Genomic DNA, 15,230 nt, shown 5'->3' with positions numbered 1-15,230 from the left:
AAATCAGCAAAAGGTGATGCAATTATTCTTGATTTCAACACAGTGGGAATGCAGAGAGGGCGACCACATAGGATGACATATTTGTGGCTTATGAAGAACAAGTCGGCCCTTTACAACAATTAATTCTTTTTGATATAGAAGTGCATGTTCAGGCTTTTGGTTAGGGTATTTATTTTCTTTTTCAATATCTCAATTTAAGCAAGTTGTGACAATATTATAGAACTTTGAGGAAAAAGAGTAAGTCCTGTGTTCCCAAGTAAGTTTTTTCTTTAAGTACTGGGGTCACATTTAAGAAAATAATATGTTAATAACGTTGCTGCAGATCTTCTTGATCTAATACTATCTTTCTGTCAGTTCATAGGAAGTGGCTCCATTTACTTTACTATGATGAACATACTGAAAGATGTGGGCATTTCTGCTCTGGCTCCTCTCTTTACTGTGTTCCAGTCCATTAGAGGGACCACTATACTGTTTGCCACAAGCTTGATAAAATGTCAGAAACACTGGCATAAATACAATGCCATGAACTGCACCAAAAAATATGACAAGAAACATGATCTTAAAAAATGTCCTGAATATGTAACTTTCTGCAACAGACAACACGGCAACACCCAGTATAGTTGAAAGAGCACCCTGGATAATGGGATAGCCAAGGGTGTACAGCACATCAATAGTTCGCTCATCGGCATTTTCTTTGACACTTGAAACAAATGCATATGATATGTGAGCTGTAAAGTCCACAGAAAAACCGATACAAATAACCAAATTAATCATAGATATAGAATCCAGGTTGACACCCCAGAAAGCCATAAAACCAGCCACACCCACTAAAACTGATGCAATAGCAAATGTAACCCATAAAGAACAAATTGGATTAGGTATTAGTAGTAAAGAAATGACCAACATGGCAATAGTTGCCACAATTATATTCTGGATTGTGTTGGTCACTATCACAAGAAATTGATCAAAGTAAATAAATGCAGGATGATACACAAGCAAAGGGATTCTACAGTCCTTTGCCAAGTTTCTTAATTCAATCAGCATGTTTTTTTGATCAAATGAATCACTGGCATTCACAATTTGAATGAAAAACCGTGAAGCTCTAATGCTCGTATTATCTTCCGAGAGTTCGATATCTTGTTGAAATGAAGGGACAAACTTAAACAATTTAGATAAATTTTCTATGAATGTATTTTTATCCTTTATATCTATAAACATATTTTTAGAAAGGTCAACATGTGCACGAAGCCAGGACTCTGACAGCTTACGATCCACATACGAGTTGTTTTCCAATCTGTCCATACAGGTTTCAATTTCATCCTGAACGGTGGAATTCCAATATTCCACAGGTTCAGTGACAGAAACCATGACTCGTGGTCCATACTCTGAGAAAAAATTACTTTCATCATCATAGAATTTAATCACATATGAATCATCAAAGGCCAGATTTCTGAGATCTATTCCTTCATTGATGTGTAAACAGCCATAAATACTGCTGGCCAAATAGCCTGCATACAACAGCACCACAGCAGCCTTGGTCCATCGATTTGTAAGGAATGGACCATAATATTTCTTAAAGAAGACATAAACTGGATGTTCTGATTCTGCACCTGATTCCTGATCATAAGCCCCACCTACACAACATAATCCATAGAGTTTAGATTCTCCTGGTTTATGATTTTCTTCAACCTTTCTCAATGTCAGCCAATGCCTGTTACTGGATTCTCTTCTCCCATTCAATGCGAGAATAGCTCCAAAAAATGTAATGTTGTAAATGAAGCAGAACAGAACAGTTGTGCCTGTGTAAACACAAAATGACTGCACTGATCGAAAAGGTGTCATGATGCCAATATAAAAGGCTAAAACATCAGTCAGAGTGGTGATTGTGATGGAAACAGCTGCTTCAGCATATGTCTCTGCCAGGCGATCTTCAACTTTATCATCAACCTTTGTCTTTTGCCAGCTGGAGAGCATAATGAACATATCGTCTACACCGATACCTGCAGATTAGAAGTGACAAATCAGTCATTCAGTTGTTAGGCTTTTAATATTTTCAGTCCAGTGTTCTAGTAATTTAATTAAAGAATAATTCTATAAAGAAAAGTACTACCATGACTTTCTTTTTAGGCTCATAATATGTAGCCAAATATACAATTGTTTGTCCGACAGTTATATAAAGCACGGAGTAGGGGGCAAAATTTTCTAAGTACAAGAGAACAGTGACACAAGCTGAGGATATCATCTATTTTTACACAACTAAGGTTGCAACACTTTCTTGTGTTCCTTAAAAGTACTACATCATACTTTCTGCCGTTATTATTACCTGTGAACAGATAATCCATTAGTGAACAATTATCATGGATGTTCCTGCTAGAATTCTATTAAGAATAAAGTTAATTGAAGGTAATTATTAGAATCTATTGAAATGAGAGACAGACTGAATTGACTTAAAGCAGCCAGAAATGTACCCATTTTCTAGCAATCTTTTAAAGGAGAGATTTGATCCTTTTTTAGTCTTATGAGAGGATTGCATCCATGTTCTTGCTTTTCAGGTGGTCTGGATGAGTAATCAGGAAGGGCCTCTGCTCTGATTTGTCTAGTGATGTGTTTGCATCTGTGTTTCCTAATAGTCTAATGGGGAACAGAGGTCTTAAATAGTGTGGTCTGCTGACATCTGGGGCTATATAATCATATGCATGACAGCTAAAGAGACATCAAGCTAAAGAGACATCATTGAACTAAAGTGGCATGAGCTTATAATGAGTTTTGTTAATACTTTCTTAATATTGTACATAGAGGAAAATAGCCCTTGGATAGCCTAACCTGTGTTTGAAAATTAACCTCATGTCTCACTAGATGACAATACTGCCCTTTTCAAATTGTTTCAAAGTCGAAGAAAGCAGCAACTGTTTATGCCAAATGGTTCAGAAAGCATGTTCCCTATTTTAGCAAATGTCTAACAAACATAAGATTTTTTTCTTTCTGCTTTCATTATTTACATATCAGCATTGGACAAGAGGAAAACCTTTATAAGGGATTTTATGCAAACAACTTTTCTCACCGCTTTATGCAGTCCACCATTTTTGTAATGGTTTACAGCTAGAGGAAACTATAGGCCCATGTTCTTCAATCCCTCTCCATCATATTGCCTCTTGAACCCATTTATATTGTCTGCTTAAGTGGTCCCTCTAGCAACTTATTCCACATCTCTGTTACAATTTGGATTAAAAAGCCCTGCTTGGATTGCCATCTTACTCCTAATTTCCCTATTTTTAACATGTATCTCCTGGGATTTGAAGCCTTCAACATAGTAACAAATAAACCTGGATTAATTTATCTTCATAGTCCTGAAAAATTCAATTGGATCACCTCAAAGACTTCTCTTTTCTAAAGAAAGTAAGTTTTACTATGTCCTTATCACTTTGTGGCTCACCCCTGTACCTCAAGGGTAACAATATCATTCCTTTGATTAGATGACCAGTACTGCACATTACTCCAAATTGGGTTTTACAACATCTTACAAGATAACAATACTGATTTGCATTGTACCACCTGCCATCTGGTACATCAGTTGTCTTTTCTAAAGTAACAAAGTACTGTGTTGATGACTCAATACATTTATCCACTATACAAGTATGAATTCAAATTATTCCTCAAACAACAATCTCTTTAATGAAGATTATTGCAACCATGAATCACAGAATCATGAAAATTTACAACATACAAAGAGATCACTTGGCCCATCACACCTGCACCAACTTTGCAAAGTCTTTTAGTCCCATTCCACTGCCCTTTCCCCATACTGTTTTTATTTTATATTTTTCAAATATTCATCCATTTACCATTTAAAAATCTTTTATAGATTTTGCTTCCACCATTGGTGTTTCTGCAGGGCATTCCATGTTCTAACAACCCTCTGTTATAAAAAATATTGGGTCAGAAATTGCGGTCGGATGCCTCCAAACAAAAGAAAATTTACGAAAGTACTTGCCGGTCCCAGTGGAGTGAACACTTTGATTCCGAGGCCTAGATACGCAGTCCAGCACAGAGACCCATGCATCCCAAGCGTATCCTGGGATCATGTGTGCCTGGACCACCAATGAAAATGGAGTATTCTCATTGATAGTAATGATGAGTTCCGTTTCTACGGAGCTGCTATTACTATCAATGGGAATACCCCCCAAAACACAGAAACACGATATATACATTTTACAAAACACCTCACATATTTAAAATTAATTGAAATTAAATTAAATTAAAAGTTTTAGAAAAAAAACATATTTTCTGAGCTTTTTTTTTAATATGTTTTAATAGGGTTAAAAATAAACTTGCTGCAATAGACAGGGGGTTTAATATAAAAATTAGTGATAAAATTAATTTTTTCTATCTTTTAAAACTCTTGCACTGGTAAAAGTAGGCCTTACACCTGGCATAAGAGTTTTAAGGACATTCCCTGGGCAGGAGTTGGGCAAATAGCCCAAATCTCTGCCAGCGAAGGCCCTTCTCCCGGGGATGCGTGCGATGACAGATCGCAAGTGTTGGGTTCAGGCGCATGCGCTTCTCGCGTCTCAACCCGGAACTTATGGGGCCTCTTCGGGTGTGTGCGCACATCATATGCACCCAAAGAGGCTGCAATTTACGGTCGAGTATCAACCACTCCCTTCATTCTTTTGATAATTATCTTAAATTTACATCCTCTTGTTGCCAATTCACCGATCAGTGGAAATATTTTTCCCTACTTATATTATCTCAACCTTTCATAAAAGGTGATTTATTATACATCAGTAGATTCGATGCCTCATTCTAGAATTGAATGCCTTACATTTTTAAAATAGTTAATGTGGCTAGGTCAGTCCAACATGTTGGTACATTGACTCGCACATCTAGAGTACTAGGTAAGAAAGGGGATTTTGTAATAAGATGTCTGCAGTTAACAATAAAATGTGGAACATTCAGGCTTCAAAAGATCTGTGTCTCTTCTGGAGATGATCACTCCCATTCACACAATGCTGCACATTGGAAAAGTTTGTGGAGGGTCAATAGCTCTTCATTAATAGAGTTCTCTGGGAAAGTTTGATTGACAACATGGATAGAATGGTAGCTTCTGCTCCTGGCAATGTCTTGTGGTAAAATTGGAGGACAAATGAAAATGCAAATTTCAAATTTGCTTTTATTTTCTAAATCACCCATGGGATACAGTTGATGGTTTTGCTGCTTTGAATTTTCTATTTTCTATTTTCGAAAAGAGAAAAATTAGAGACATTATGCCTGGGCTTTGTATAGCATATATAAATTATAAAAGATATGCTAGTTAACATAAGTACAATGCAGTGCTTTACTTATGTTTGTCACGTAACATTAAATTAGAGTTAGTCACATTCAACTATATCTGGAGATATAACAGTTTGCCCAGGAGTTGCTCCATTTTTTTTGGATCAACTGGATTTTTTTGGAGTATCTTAAAAATCGCAATTCTGTCCATTTAATTTGCTCCAGTGTAAGTGAGTTAGTTAGGTTTTTTTCAGTTTTTTTTTAAAGGGGTGTTACCAGCCACTTACGCCTGTTTTGGCCATTTAAGCAAGTTTAGTTACTCCAAACTAACTTAGGCCAGCGTATGAGGCCACTTGTGTCCGCACAGAAAAATCTTGCGGTGAGCTAAGAAATCAATGCAGGTAAGTACATTTAAAGCATCAAGCACTAAACAAAGCACAAAAATAAGCATTCAATAACAAATAAAAAATACAAGGAAAGCACCAAGACTTACAAAGCACTAAACAAAGCACAAAAAGTAATAAGCAATTAATTAACAAATAAAAAATAGAAGGAACCCTGCACCTAAAGCACCAACTGAGAGACTTGTTAACGATAAGTTTAAACATTGTTCCCTCTTCTTTCCTTACAAAAGAGCAGCAGAAACTAAGGTCTGCAGAGACCGACCAGGGCTGCCGCTTCACCGACTTTCAACCCTTTTTGGGCGGGAATTTTTTCCCTTTGTGCCCATTTTTTGGGTTTTTGGTCGGGCTTTAAAAACGGCAGCCTGAAACCTGACAGCGGCATGGGGCTTCGGCTCCCTCGCGTGAGGGGCCATAAACGATTCCATTTAGCCCCAAAAGGAGTTCGGAGATCAGCCGACATGCCCGAGTTCAGTCCTGAGGGAGGTTGGTGACGGGTCAAGTCATTAACCAAAAGTCGAGACTTGGTCACTGGAGAAACTAAGTGCGAGGCTGGATAAATCATTAACCAGAAGTTGCTAGAGAGACAGAGGTGATCACGGCTGAAGGTTGAGGCCGAGTTGAGGCCAGCCATCTCCGCGAGAGTCAAAATCCCCATTTCTGGAAGTCCGATGATGTCGGATTCAGCCACCCTACCGGACCTGAGGTTGAAGGTTTCCCGCTTTGTGATGGGGGGATGGTGAAGGAGAAAAGCAGGGGAAAAAATCGACAGGTTGTTCAAATTATTTAAGTGTTAATATGCAGCTGCTTTAACTACCTTAATATTAAAATATTTATTTTAAAAAACAAGCATATATTGACATGATTGCATCTAAAATTTTAGTCATTAAAAGAAAACACAGGCTTGCAACTTCAAATTTCCTGATTCATCATTTGAAATTAATGTGATTTCTCCTTCTCTTCCTAATGTGATTTCGCAATACTCCTCCCCCCCGATCAAAACTCAGTCTCCCAGCACCAACCTGTTTCTTGCAGTCCTCAGCAGCCGGCCTGTGCAGCAGGCCATTCGGCCTGGGATAGGGGGGGGAAGCGTTCTGCAGGCATTATCATTACAATCATGGGAGGAGCTACTGCACATGCGCACACACTCTAGCGCGTATGTGCAGAGGTCCTGGCACTGTTTTCAGCGCCGGGACCTGGCTCCACCCTCCCTCCCCCCGCACACTGCTTCTGCTGCACCATGTCAAGGGCCTGTGATGTTCCAGGAGCGGGGAGAATATCGAGGTAAGTTTTCGGTGCAGTTTTTCTTCTACAAAGTCGGCGCACCTCCAGGTGGGGGGGCAAACTTGGGCCCAAAGATGCTAAGTTATAGCCAGTATTTATGCCACTTTGGTGGTCTTTTGTTTAGGGTAGGTTTCAATCATAGGCACCTTCAATGGCCAAAATACTGCCAGTTTGCATTGTACTACGAATTTCTTTAAAACCTGCCTGAACAAACTCTGACACAAGCCTTCCTGACGAACAATGATATTCCACAAATTGCCGAGGAGATACTGACCTAGAATCAGAAAGGGTGCATTGGCAGTATTGATGGCAAATGACATCCCACAATACAGCAGCAATCCAAAGCCAGTTAGTACAGCTAATCCTGCTGATATGACTCCCAGAGCAGCGACCCAGACCTTGTTCCTCACAGAGTCAAACCTGAAAATAAATGACATAACTTCTGTAAAATAACAAGCTCTTATATTTTGTGTGAAATATTTATAGAATAAAAGTGCGCTGCAAGTTTCATAGAAATTGACTTTACCTCAAACAAGACAAGATGGAAAAGGATATTGAAAGCAAATATGTGACAGAAAAAAGAGGAATAATTCTTTTGGAATTTTTTTCAAATTCTTCTTGCCTTGAGACAGAGGTAAAATGTGAAACCTGTAATTAAGTGAAAATAAAAGTCATTTCATACATACTATCATTTGATACATACTATCATCAACCATCCAAATGCTTCTGAATGTACAATAGCAAATGAGAAGACCCTTTGATGCTGTCTCATTCATAGAAACTTACAGCACAGAAGGAGGCCATTTGGCATATTCAATGACTTAAATCCAGCATTATGCTTGATATACATGATAAGCATTTATATATTTTACATATGACATGCATTGAGATCATTTATAGGATTTACCAGCCAATTAATAGTTTTTCAAAAAAAAAATTACGTTAATTGTTTGCATGTTTTACATAGGATTTTGAGGACAAAACAGGCCATTAAGCCTAACTGTTCTTTGCTGGTATTTATGGTCCACACATGCCTCCTACTTTCCTACTTCATCTAACATAGAAACATAGGCCCCAAGTTTCGACATGATTTGCTCCTGATTTTTAGGAGCAACTGGTGTAGAACGGAGTATCTTAGAAATCGGAATTCTCGCCATTTAGTTTGCTCCAGTTCTAGTCAGTTAGAACAGTTTCACTTTGGAACAGAATTTTTTTTTCAAAAGGGGGCGTGTCCGGCCACTTACGCCTGTTTTCAAAGTTTCATCAGTGAAAATTTACTCCAAACTAACTTAGAATAGAGTAAGTGAAGGTTTTTGTATGCTCGAAAAAACCTTGTCTACACTTTAGAAAATCAGGCGTAGGTTACAAATCAGGCGTAGGGAATGGTGGGGGGGGGAGTTTAAAGGGAAGTTTACAAACATTAAACACTTCAGTTTTACAAATAAAGAGTCATCATCAATAATAAATGATAAAAACATCAATAAATCAACCAATAAATCAATCAAAAAAAATTAATAAGAATTAATTTTTTTTTTAAATCAATAAATAAAACATTTTCTACTTACCGACTGCAGCACCGGGAGCCCTCCAACAGCGTGCTGGGATACCCCCCCCCCCCCCCCCCAGTGTGTCTCTGTCAGTGTCTCTATCTCTCTGTCTGTCTGTCTGTGTGTGTCTCTCACTCTTTGTCTGTCAGTGTCTGTGTTTCTGACAGCGAGGGGAGGGGGAGCAGGGGGTTAGAGGGAGAGAGGGGGGGAGCAGAGGGAGGGGAGAAAGGTGATGGGGGGGAGGGGGAGGGAGGCTGAACGGGCCGGGCACGGCCGGGCCCGAGACTTCGGGCAGGGCCCAAGACTTCGGGCAGGGCCCGTCCCCAGCACCAGATTTACAGGTAGGTGGCGTTGGGTCAGGTCGGGTCGGGATCGCGGGTCGGGGGGGTGGTGGGAGGGAGGTCGGTTCGGTTCGGTTCGGGTCGGGGGGAGGGAGGTCAGGTCGGGTCCAGTCGGGGGTGGGGAGGGGGGAAGCGGGAGTCGGGTCAGTGTTGGGGTCGGATCCGGTCCGGGGGCCGGGGGGGGAAGCGGGAGTCGAGTCGGATCTGGAGGAAGCAGGAGCTGGCCGTGGGAGGAGCCTTATTCACGCAGCCCCAGTGAGGCCATTCGGCCAGGGCTAGGGGCTGCGTGCTTCGGCCCCTCCCACACAGTTTTGGGCGCCTGGAGCTACTGCACATGCGCGCCCACTGTAGCGCGCATGTGCAGAGGTCCCGGCACTGTTTTCAGTGCAGGGACCTGGCTCCGCCCCCTACAGCTCCTGCTGCGCTGCGCTGAGCTGCAAACGACCTGCAGGGAGCTGGAGAATCTGGAAGTTTTTTTTAGGCGCACTTTGTGGCGTGAAAAACGGGCGTCCAGGTCGGGACTGCGCCGTTCTAGGCGCGGCTCAAAACTTGGGCCCATAGAAACATAGAAAATAGGTGCAGGAGTAGGCCATTCGGCCATTCAAGCCTGCACCACCATTCAATATGATCATGGCTGATCATGCAACATCAATACCCCATTCCTGCTTTCTCTCCATACCCCTTGATCCCTTTAGCCATAGGGGCCACATCTAACTCCCTTTTGCATATATCTAACGAACTGACCTCAACAACTTTCTGTGGTAGAGAATTCCACAGGTTAACAACTCTGGGAGTGAAGAAGTTTCTCCTCATCTCGGTCCTAAATGGCTTACCCTTTATCCTTAGACTGTGACCCATGGTTCTGGACTTCCCTAACATTGAGAACATTCTTCCTGCATCTAACCTGTCCAATCCCGTCAGAATTGTATATGTTTCTATGAGATCCCCTCTCATTCTTCTAAATTCCAGTGAGTATAAGCCTAGTCGATCCAGTCTTTCTTCATATGTCAGTCCTGCCATCCCGGGAATCAGTCTGGTGAACCTTCGCTGCACTCCCTCAATAGCAAGAATGTCTTTCCTCAGATTAGGAGACCAAAACTGCACACAATACTCAAGGTGTGGTCTCACCAAGGTCCTGTACAACTGCAGTAAGACCTCCCTGCTCCTATACTCAAATTCCCTCATTATGAAGGCCAGCATGCCATTTGCTTTCTTTACTGCCTGCTCTACCTGCATGCCTACCTTCAATGACTGATGTACCATGACACATAGGTCTTGTTGCTCCTCTCATTTTTCTAATCTGTCACCATTCAGATAATAATCTGTCTTCCTGTTTTTGCCACCAAAGTGAATAACCTCACACTTATCTACATTATATTGCATCTGCCATGCAGTTGCCATTCACCTAACCTGTCCAAGTCCCCCTGCAGCCTCCTAGCATCCTCCTCGCAGCTCGCACTGCCACACAGCTTAGTGTCATCTGCAAACTTGGAGATATTACATTCAATTCCTTTGTCTGAATCATTAATGTATATTGTAAATGTAACCCTATCTGCACATACTTCTATTCCTCTCTTCCTCATTTATTTAACTAGTTTCCCTTTAAATGCATCCATGCTATTCGCCTCAATTACTCCATGTGGGGACAAGTTCCACATTCTAACCACTGTCTAGGTAAAAAAGTTTCTCCTAAATTCACTATTGGATTTATTACTGACTATCTCATATTTAAAATAAGCACTGACTTCAAGAATTGTATTTGGCAAACATTTTTGTTTGTAAAATATAGTAACACAATTGAAACAATTTGCCTCAAAGTGCATAACTGTCATAAAAAAGTAACTGCATCAACTGCACACATTGGGGTAGATTTTGATATTGTGCAAAAGTGTAAAACAAGTGATAGTGAATCAACAACCCATCTTTCATCTCTCCCAATTTTTATTTCCTTTGAATCTGGGGCTCAAGCTGTGACATTACCATCCCACACCTGAGCTCTCTGCATGTAAGTTGAATGTTTTCCTTTGGGGAGGGAGTGTACAACAGCTGAAACTACTTGCCTTAAATCATAGGCATCATAGGCAGTCCCTCGGAATTGAGGAAGACTTGCTTCCACTCTTAAAATGAGTCCTTAGGTGGCTGAACTGTCCAATACGAGAACCACAGTCCTGTCACAGGTGGGACAGATAGTCGTTGAGGGTAAGGGAGGGTGGGGCAGATTTGCCACACGCTCTTTCTGCTGCCTGCGCTTGATTTCTGCATGCTCTCGGTGATGAGACTCAAGGTGCTCAGCAGCCTCCCAGATGCACTTCCTCCACTTAGGGCGGTCTTTGGCCAGAAACTCCCAAATGTCGGTGGGCATGTTGAACTTTATCAGGGAGGCTTTGTGGGTGTCCTTGTAATGTTTCCTCTGTCCACCTTTGGCTCATTTGCCGTGAAGGAGTTCCGAGCAGAGCGCTTGCTTTGGGAGTCTCGTGTCTGGCATGTGGACAATGTGGCCTGCCCAGCGGAGCTGATCAAGTGTGGTCAGTGCTTCAATGCTGGGGATGTTGGCCTGGTCAAGGACGCTAATGTTGGTGCATCAGTCCTCCCAGGGGATTTGTAGGATCTTGCGGAGGCATCATTGGTGGTCTTTCTCCAGCGACTTTAGGTGGCTACTGTACATGGTCCATGTCTCTGAGCCATACAAGAGGGCAGGTATTACTACAGCTCTGTAGACTATGAGCTAGGTGGTAGATTTGAGGGCCTGATCTTCAAACATTCTTTTCTTCAGGCAGCTGAAGGTTGCACTGGCGCACTGGAGGTGGTGTTGAATCTCGTCATCGACGTCTGCTCTTTTGATAAGAGGCTCCCGAGGTATGGGAAATGGTCCACGGTGTCCAGGGCTGCGCCATGGATCTTGATGACTGGGTGGAAGTGCTGTGCGGCAAGGAAAGGCTGGTGGAGGACCTTTGTCTTACAGATGTTTAGTGTAAGGCCTATGCTTTCGTATGCCTCAGTAAATACGCCGACTATGTCCTGGAGTTCAGCCTCTGTATGTGCGCAGATGCAGGCTTCATCCACCTACTGGAGCTCGACGACTGAGGTTAGGGTGGTTTTGGACCTGACCTGGAGACAGCGAAGGTTGAACAGGTTCCCACTGGTTCTGTAGTTTAGTTCCACTCCAGCGGGGAGCTTGTTGACTGTGAGCTGGAGCATGGCGGCGAGGAAGATTGAGAAGAGGGTTGGGGCGATGATGCAGCCCTGTTTGACCCCGGTCCGGGAGTGGATTGGGTCTGTAATGGATCCGTTGGTAAAGATCACGGCCTGCATGATCCCTTAAAGCACTTTACAAGGCAATCCATTTAAGGGGGGAAAAAAACCCTACAGGTGGATACAGAATTCTCAAGCAGCTTGAATTGGAACCTCTTAAATATAGTGATGGCTTTCCATGTGTGTCAGACACCCAGCTGAACAAACAAAAAGTGTATAACTGGTTTGATCCATTATCAATTTGGTACCAGAAACAGTATGTTTGGAGTAAAATTTGTGCACAAAGTAACATAAAATCCTTTGGATATTACGGGATTTGTGTGTAATAATCCTGGGAGCTGGGATGTGGGAAGATGGAATTGTGGTGAAAGGAAGAAGAGTTGGATATTTAAAGTGTGAAGGATCATTCCCAATTGTATTGCACCTGAAACTCATTATCGCTCTGCTGGTAGTGTCCTACTGAGGTCATTAGCGCTTGATTTGGTGTTCCAGTTCTTTCTTGGAGTGCTAATAGCTAATTTAGTGAAAGCTCAGAATCATTAGCGCCTGGTGCTAATTTTTCAAGATTTCAAAAATTAGCACCCCAATTTCTAGCTCTTCCCAGAAAGTGAAAGTCCAGGTAGTTAAAGCCATAAAAAAGTTCAACACATTTGGGGTTTTATGAACAAAGCACAGCTGTAAACAATTAATGATACATTTGTACAAAACATTAATATTGCCACAGTTCAGAGTACTATCCACAGTTTAGGGAACCCCATTAAAGAAAGGATATTAAAGCCAGTGAGAGCATATTTATCAGGAAAAGCTAGAGATGGGAAGCTATATTTACAAGGAGAAATACCGGTACTGTTTCCACTGGAGTGGAGAATGGAGAGATTTAATAGAGCTTTGTAAAAATTATGTCAGTTTTGATAGCGTGAATAGGGAAAGACTATTCCTGTTAGTTGGGGAGTCAGTGATAAAGAGTCATCAATCTCAAATTTTAACTAACAGGAGTGAGGTTAGGAAAAATGTATTTGCATGGCGGATTACTGGAGTTTTGTGGGATCTAGTTGTGCACAAATTGGCTGCTGTTTGCTTACGTAACAATGGTGGCACCTCAAAAGGACTGTGTGTGAAGTGCTTTGAGATGTTCCTCAGACATAAGGCACTATAAATGTTTTATAAAGATGTTATATAAAGGTACTATATATGTTGCCCGAACAATAGGAATCTGCAGAAACAATTTTTTTTTAAATTATTTGTTCCTGGGATATGGGCATCGTTGACATGGCCAACATTTATTGTCCATTCCTAATTACCCTTGAGAAGGTGGTGGTCAGCCGCCTTCTTGAACCACTGCATTTCTTGTGGTGAAGGTACTCCCATAGTGCTGTTAGGGTGAGAGTTCCAGGATTTTGACCCAGTGACGATGAAGGAACAACGATATATTTCCAAGTCAGAATGGCATGTAATTTGGAGGTGATAGTGGAGATGATGGTGTTCGAACGCCCCTGCTGCCCTTGTCCTTCTAGGTGATACAGGTCGCAGGTTTGGGAGGTGCTGATGAAGAAGCCTTGGTGAGTTGCTGCTGTGCATCATGTAGATGGTACACACTGCAGTCACGGTGCGCCAGTGGTGGAGGGAGTGAATGTTTAAGATGGTGGATAGGGTGCCAATCAAGCAAGCTGCTTTGTCCTGGATGGTGTCGTGCTTCTTGAGTGATGTTTGAACTGCACTCATCCAGGCAAACGGAGAGTATTCCATCACACTTCTGATTTGTGCTTTGTAGGTGGTGGAAAGTCTTTGGACAGCCAGGAGGTGAAACACTCACTGCAGAATACCTCTGACCTGCTCTTGTAGCCACATCATTTAAGGAAACTTAAGGAAAGGTAACTTTGATGGTATGAGATGTGAATTGGCTAGAATAGACTGGCGAATGATAGTTAAAGGGTTGATGGTAGATAGGCAATGGCAAACATTTAAAGATCACATGGATGAACTTCAACAATTGTACATCCCTGTCTGGAGTAAAAAGAAAACGGGGAAGGTGGCTCAACTGTGGCTAACAAGGGAAATTAGGGACAGTGTTAAATCCAAGGATGAGGCATATAAATTGGCCAGAAAAAGCAGCAAACCTGAGGACTGGAAGAAATTTAGAATTCAGCAGAGGAGGACAAAGGGTTTAATTAGGAGGGGGGAAATAAAGTATGAGAGGACGCTTGCTGGGAACATAAAAACTGACTGCAAAAGCTTCTATAGATATGTGAAGAGAAAAATATTAGTGAAGACAAACATAGGTCCCTTGCAGTCAGAATCAGGTGAATTTATAATGGAAACAAAGAAATGGTAGACCAATTGAACAAATACTTCAGTTCTGTTTTCACAAAGAAAGACACAAATAACCTTCCAGAAATACTAGGGGACTGAGGGTCTAGCGGGAAGGAGGAACTGAAGGAAATCCTTATTAGTCTGGAAATTGTGTTAGGGAAATTGATGGGACTGAATGCCGATAAATCCCCAAGGCCTGATAGTCTGCATCCCAGAGTACTTAAGGAAGTGGCTCTAGAAATAGTGGATGCATTGGTGATCATTTTCCAACAGTCTATCGACTCTGGATCAGTTCCTATGGACTGGAGGGTAGCTAATGTAACACCACTTTTTAAAAAAGGAGGGAGAGAGAAATCGGGGAATTATAGACCGGTTAGCCTAACATCAGTCGTGGGGAAAATGTTGGAATCAATTATTAAAGATGAAATAGCAGCGCATTTGGAAAGCAGTGACAGGATCGGTCCAAGTCAGCATGGATTTATGAAAGGGAAATCATGCTTGACAAATCTTCTAGAATTTTTTGAGGATGTAACTAGTAGAGTGGACAAGGGAGAACCAGTGGATGTGGTGTATTTGGACTTTCAAAAGGCTTTTGACAAGGTCCCACACAAGAGATTAGTGTGCAAAATTAAAGCACATGGTATTGGGGATAATGTATTGACGTGGTTAGAGAACTGGTTGGCAGACAGGAAGCAGAGAGTAGGGATAAACGGCTCCTTCTCAGAATAACAGGCAGTGACTAGTGGGGTGCCGCAGGGCTTAGTGCTGGGACCCCAGCTATTTACAATATACATCAATGATTTAGATGAAGGAATTGAGTGTAA

At 41.7% G+C, this 15,230-nt stretch overlaps 1 protein-coding gene across 1 annotated transcript in view; it reads right to left on the bottom strand.

Moving 5' to 3' along the window:
* Window positions 1–287: 287 nt before the first annotated feature.
* LOC139263988 (patched domain-containing protein 3-like) overlaps window positions 288–15,230 on the bottom strand; it is a 38,711-nt gene continuing 23,768 nt past the window's right edge. The window contains exons 3-5 of the mRNA XM_070880085.1: window positions 7,483–7,604; window positions 7,231–7,376; window positions 288–2,000 (exon numbers count right to left, since the gene is read on the bottom strand). Of these exons, the coding sequence (XP_070736186.1) occupies window positions 340–2,000; window positions 7,231–7,376; window positions 7,483–7,604 (1,929 nt within the window). The 3' untranslated portion in view covers window positions 288–339. The remainder of the gene's footprint in view (window positions 2,001–7,230; window positions 7,377–7,482; window positions 7,605–15,230) is intronic.

The sequence above is a fragment of the Pristiophorus japonicus genome, chromosome 5 (genome assembly GCF_044704955.1).
Source record: "Pristiophorus japonicus isolate sPriJap1 chromosome 5, sPriJap1.hap1, whole genome shotgun sequence".
NCBI lineage: Eukaryota > Metazoa > Chordata > Chondrichthyes > Pristiophoridae > Pristiophorus > Pristiophorus japonicus.
Note: the sequence above shows the minus strand (reverse complement) of the source record. Positions and strands in the feature narration are given on the sequence as shown.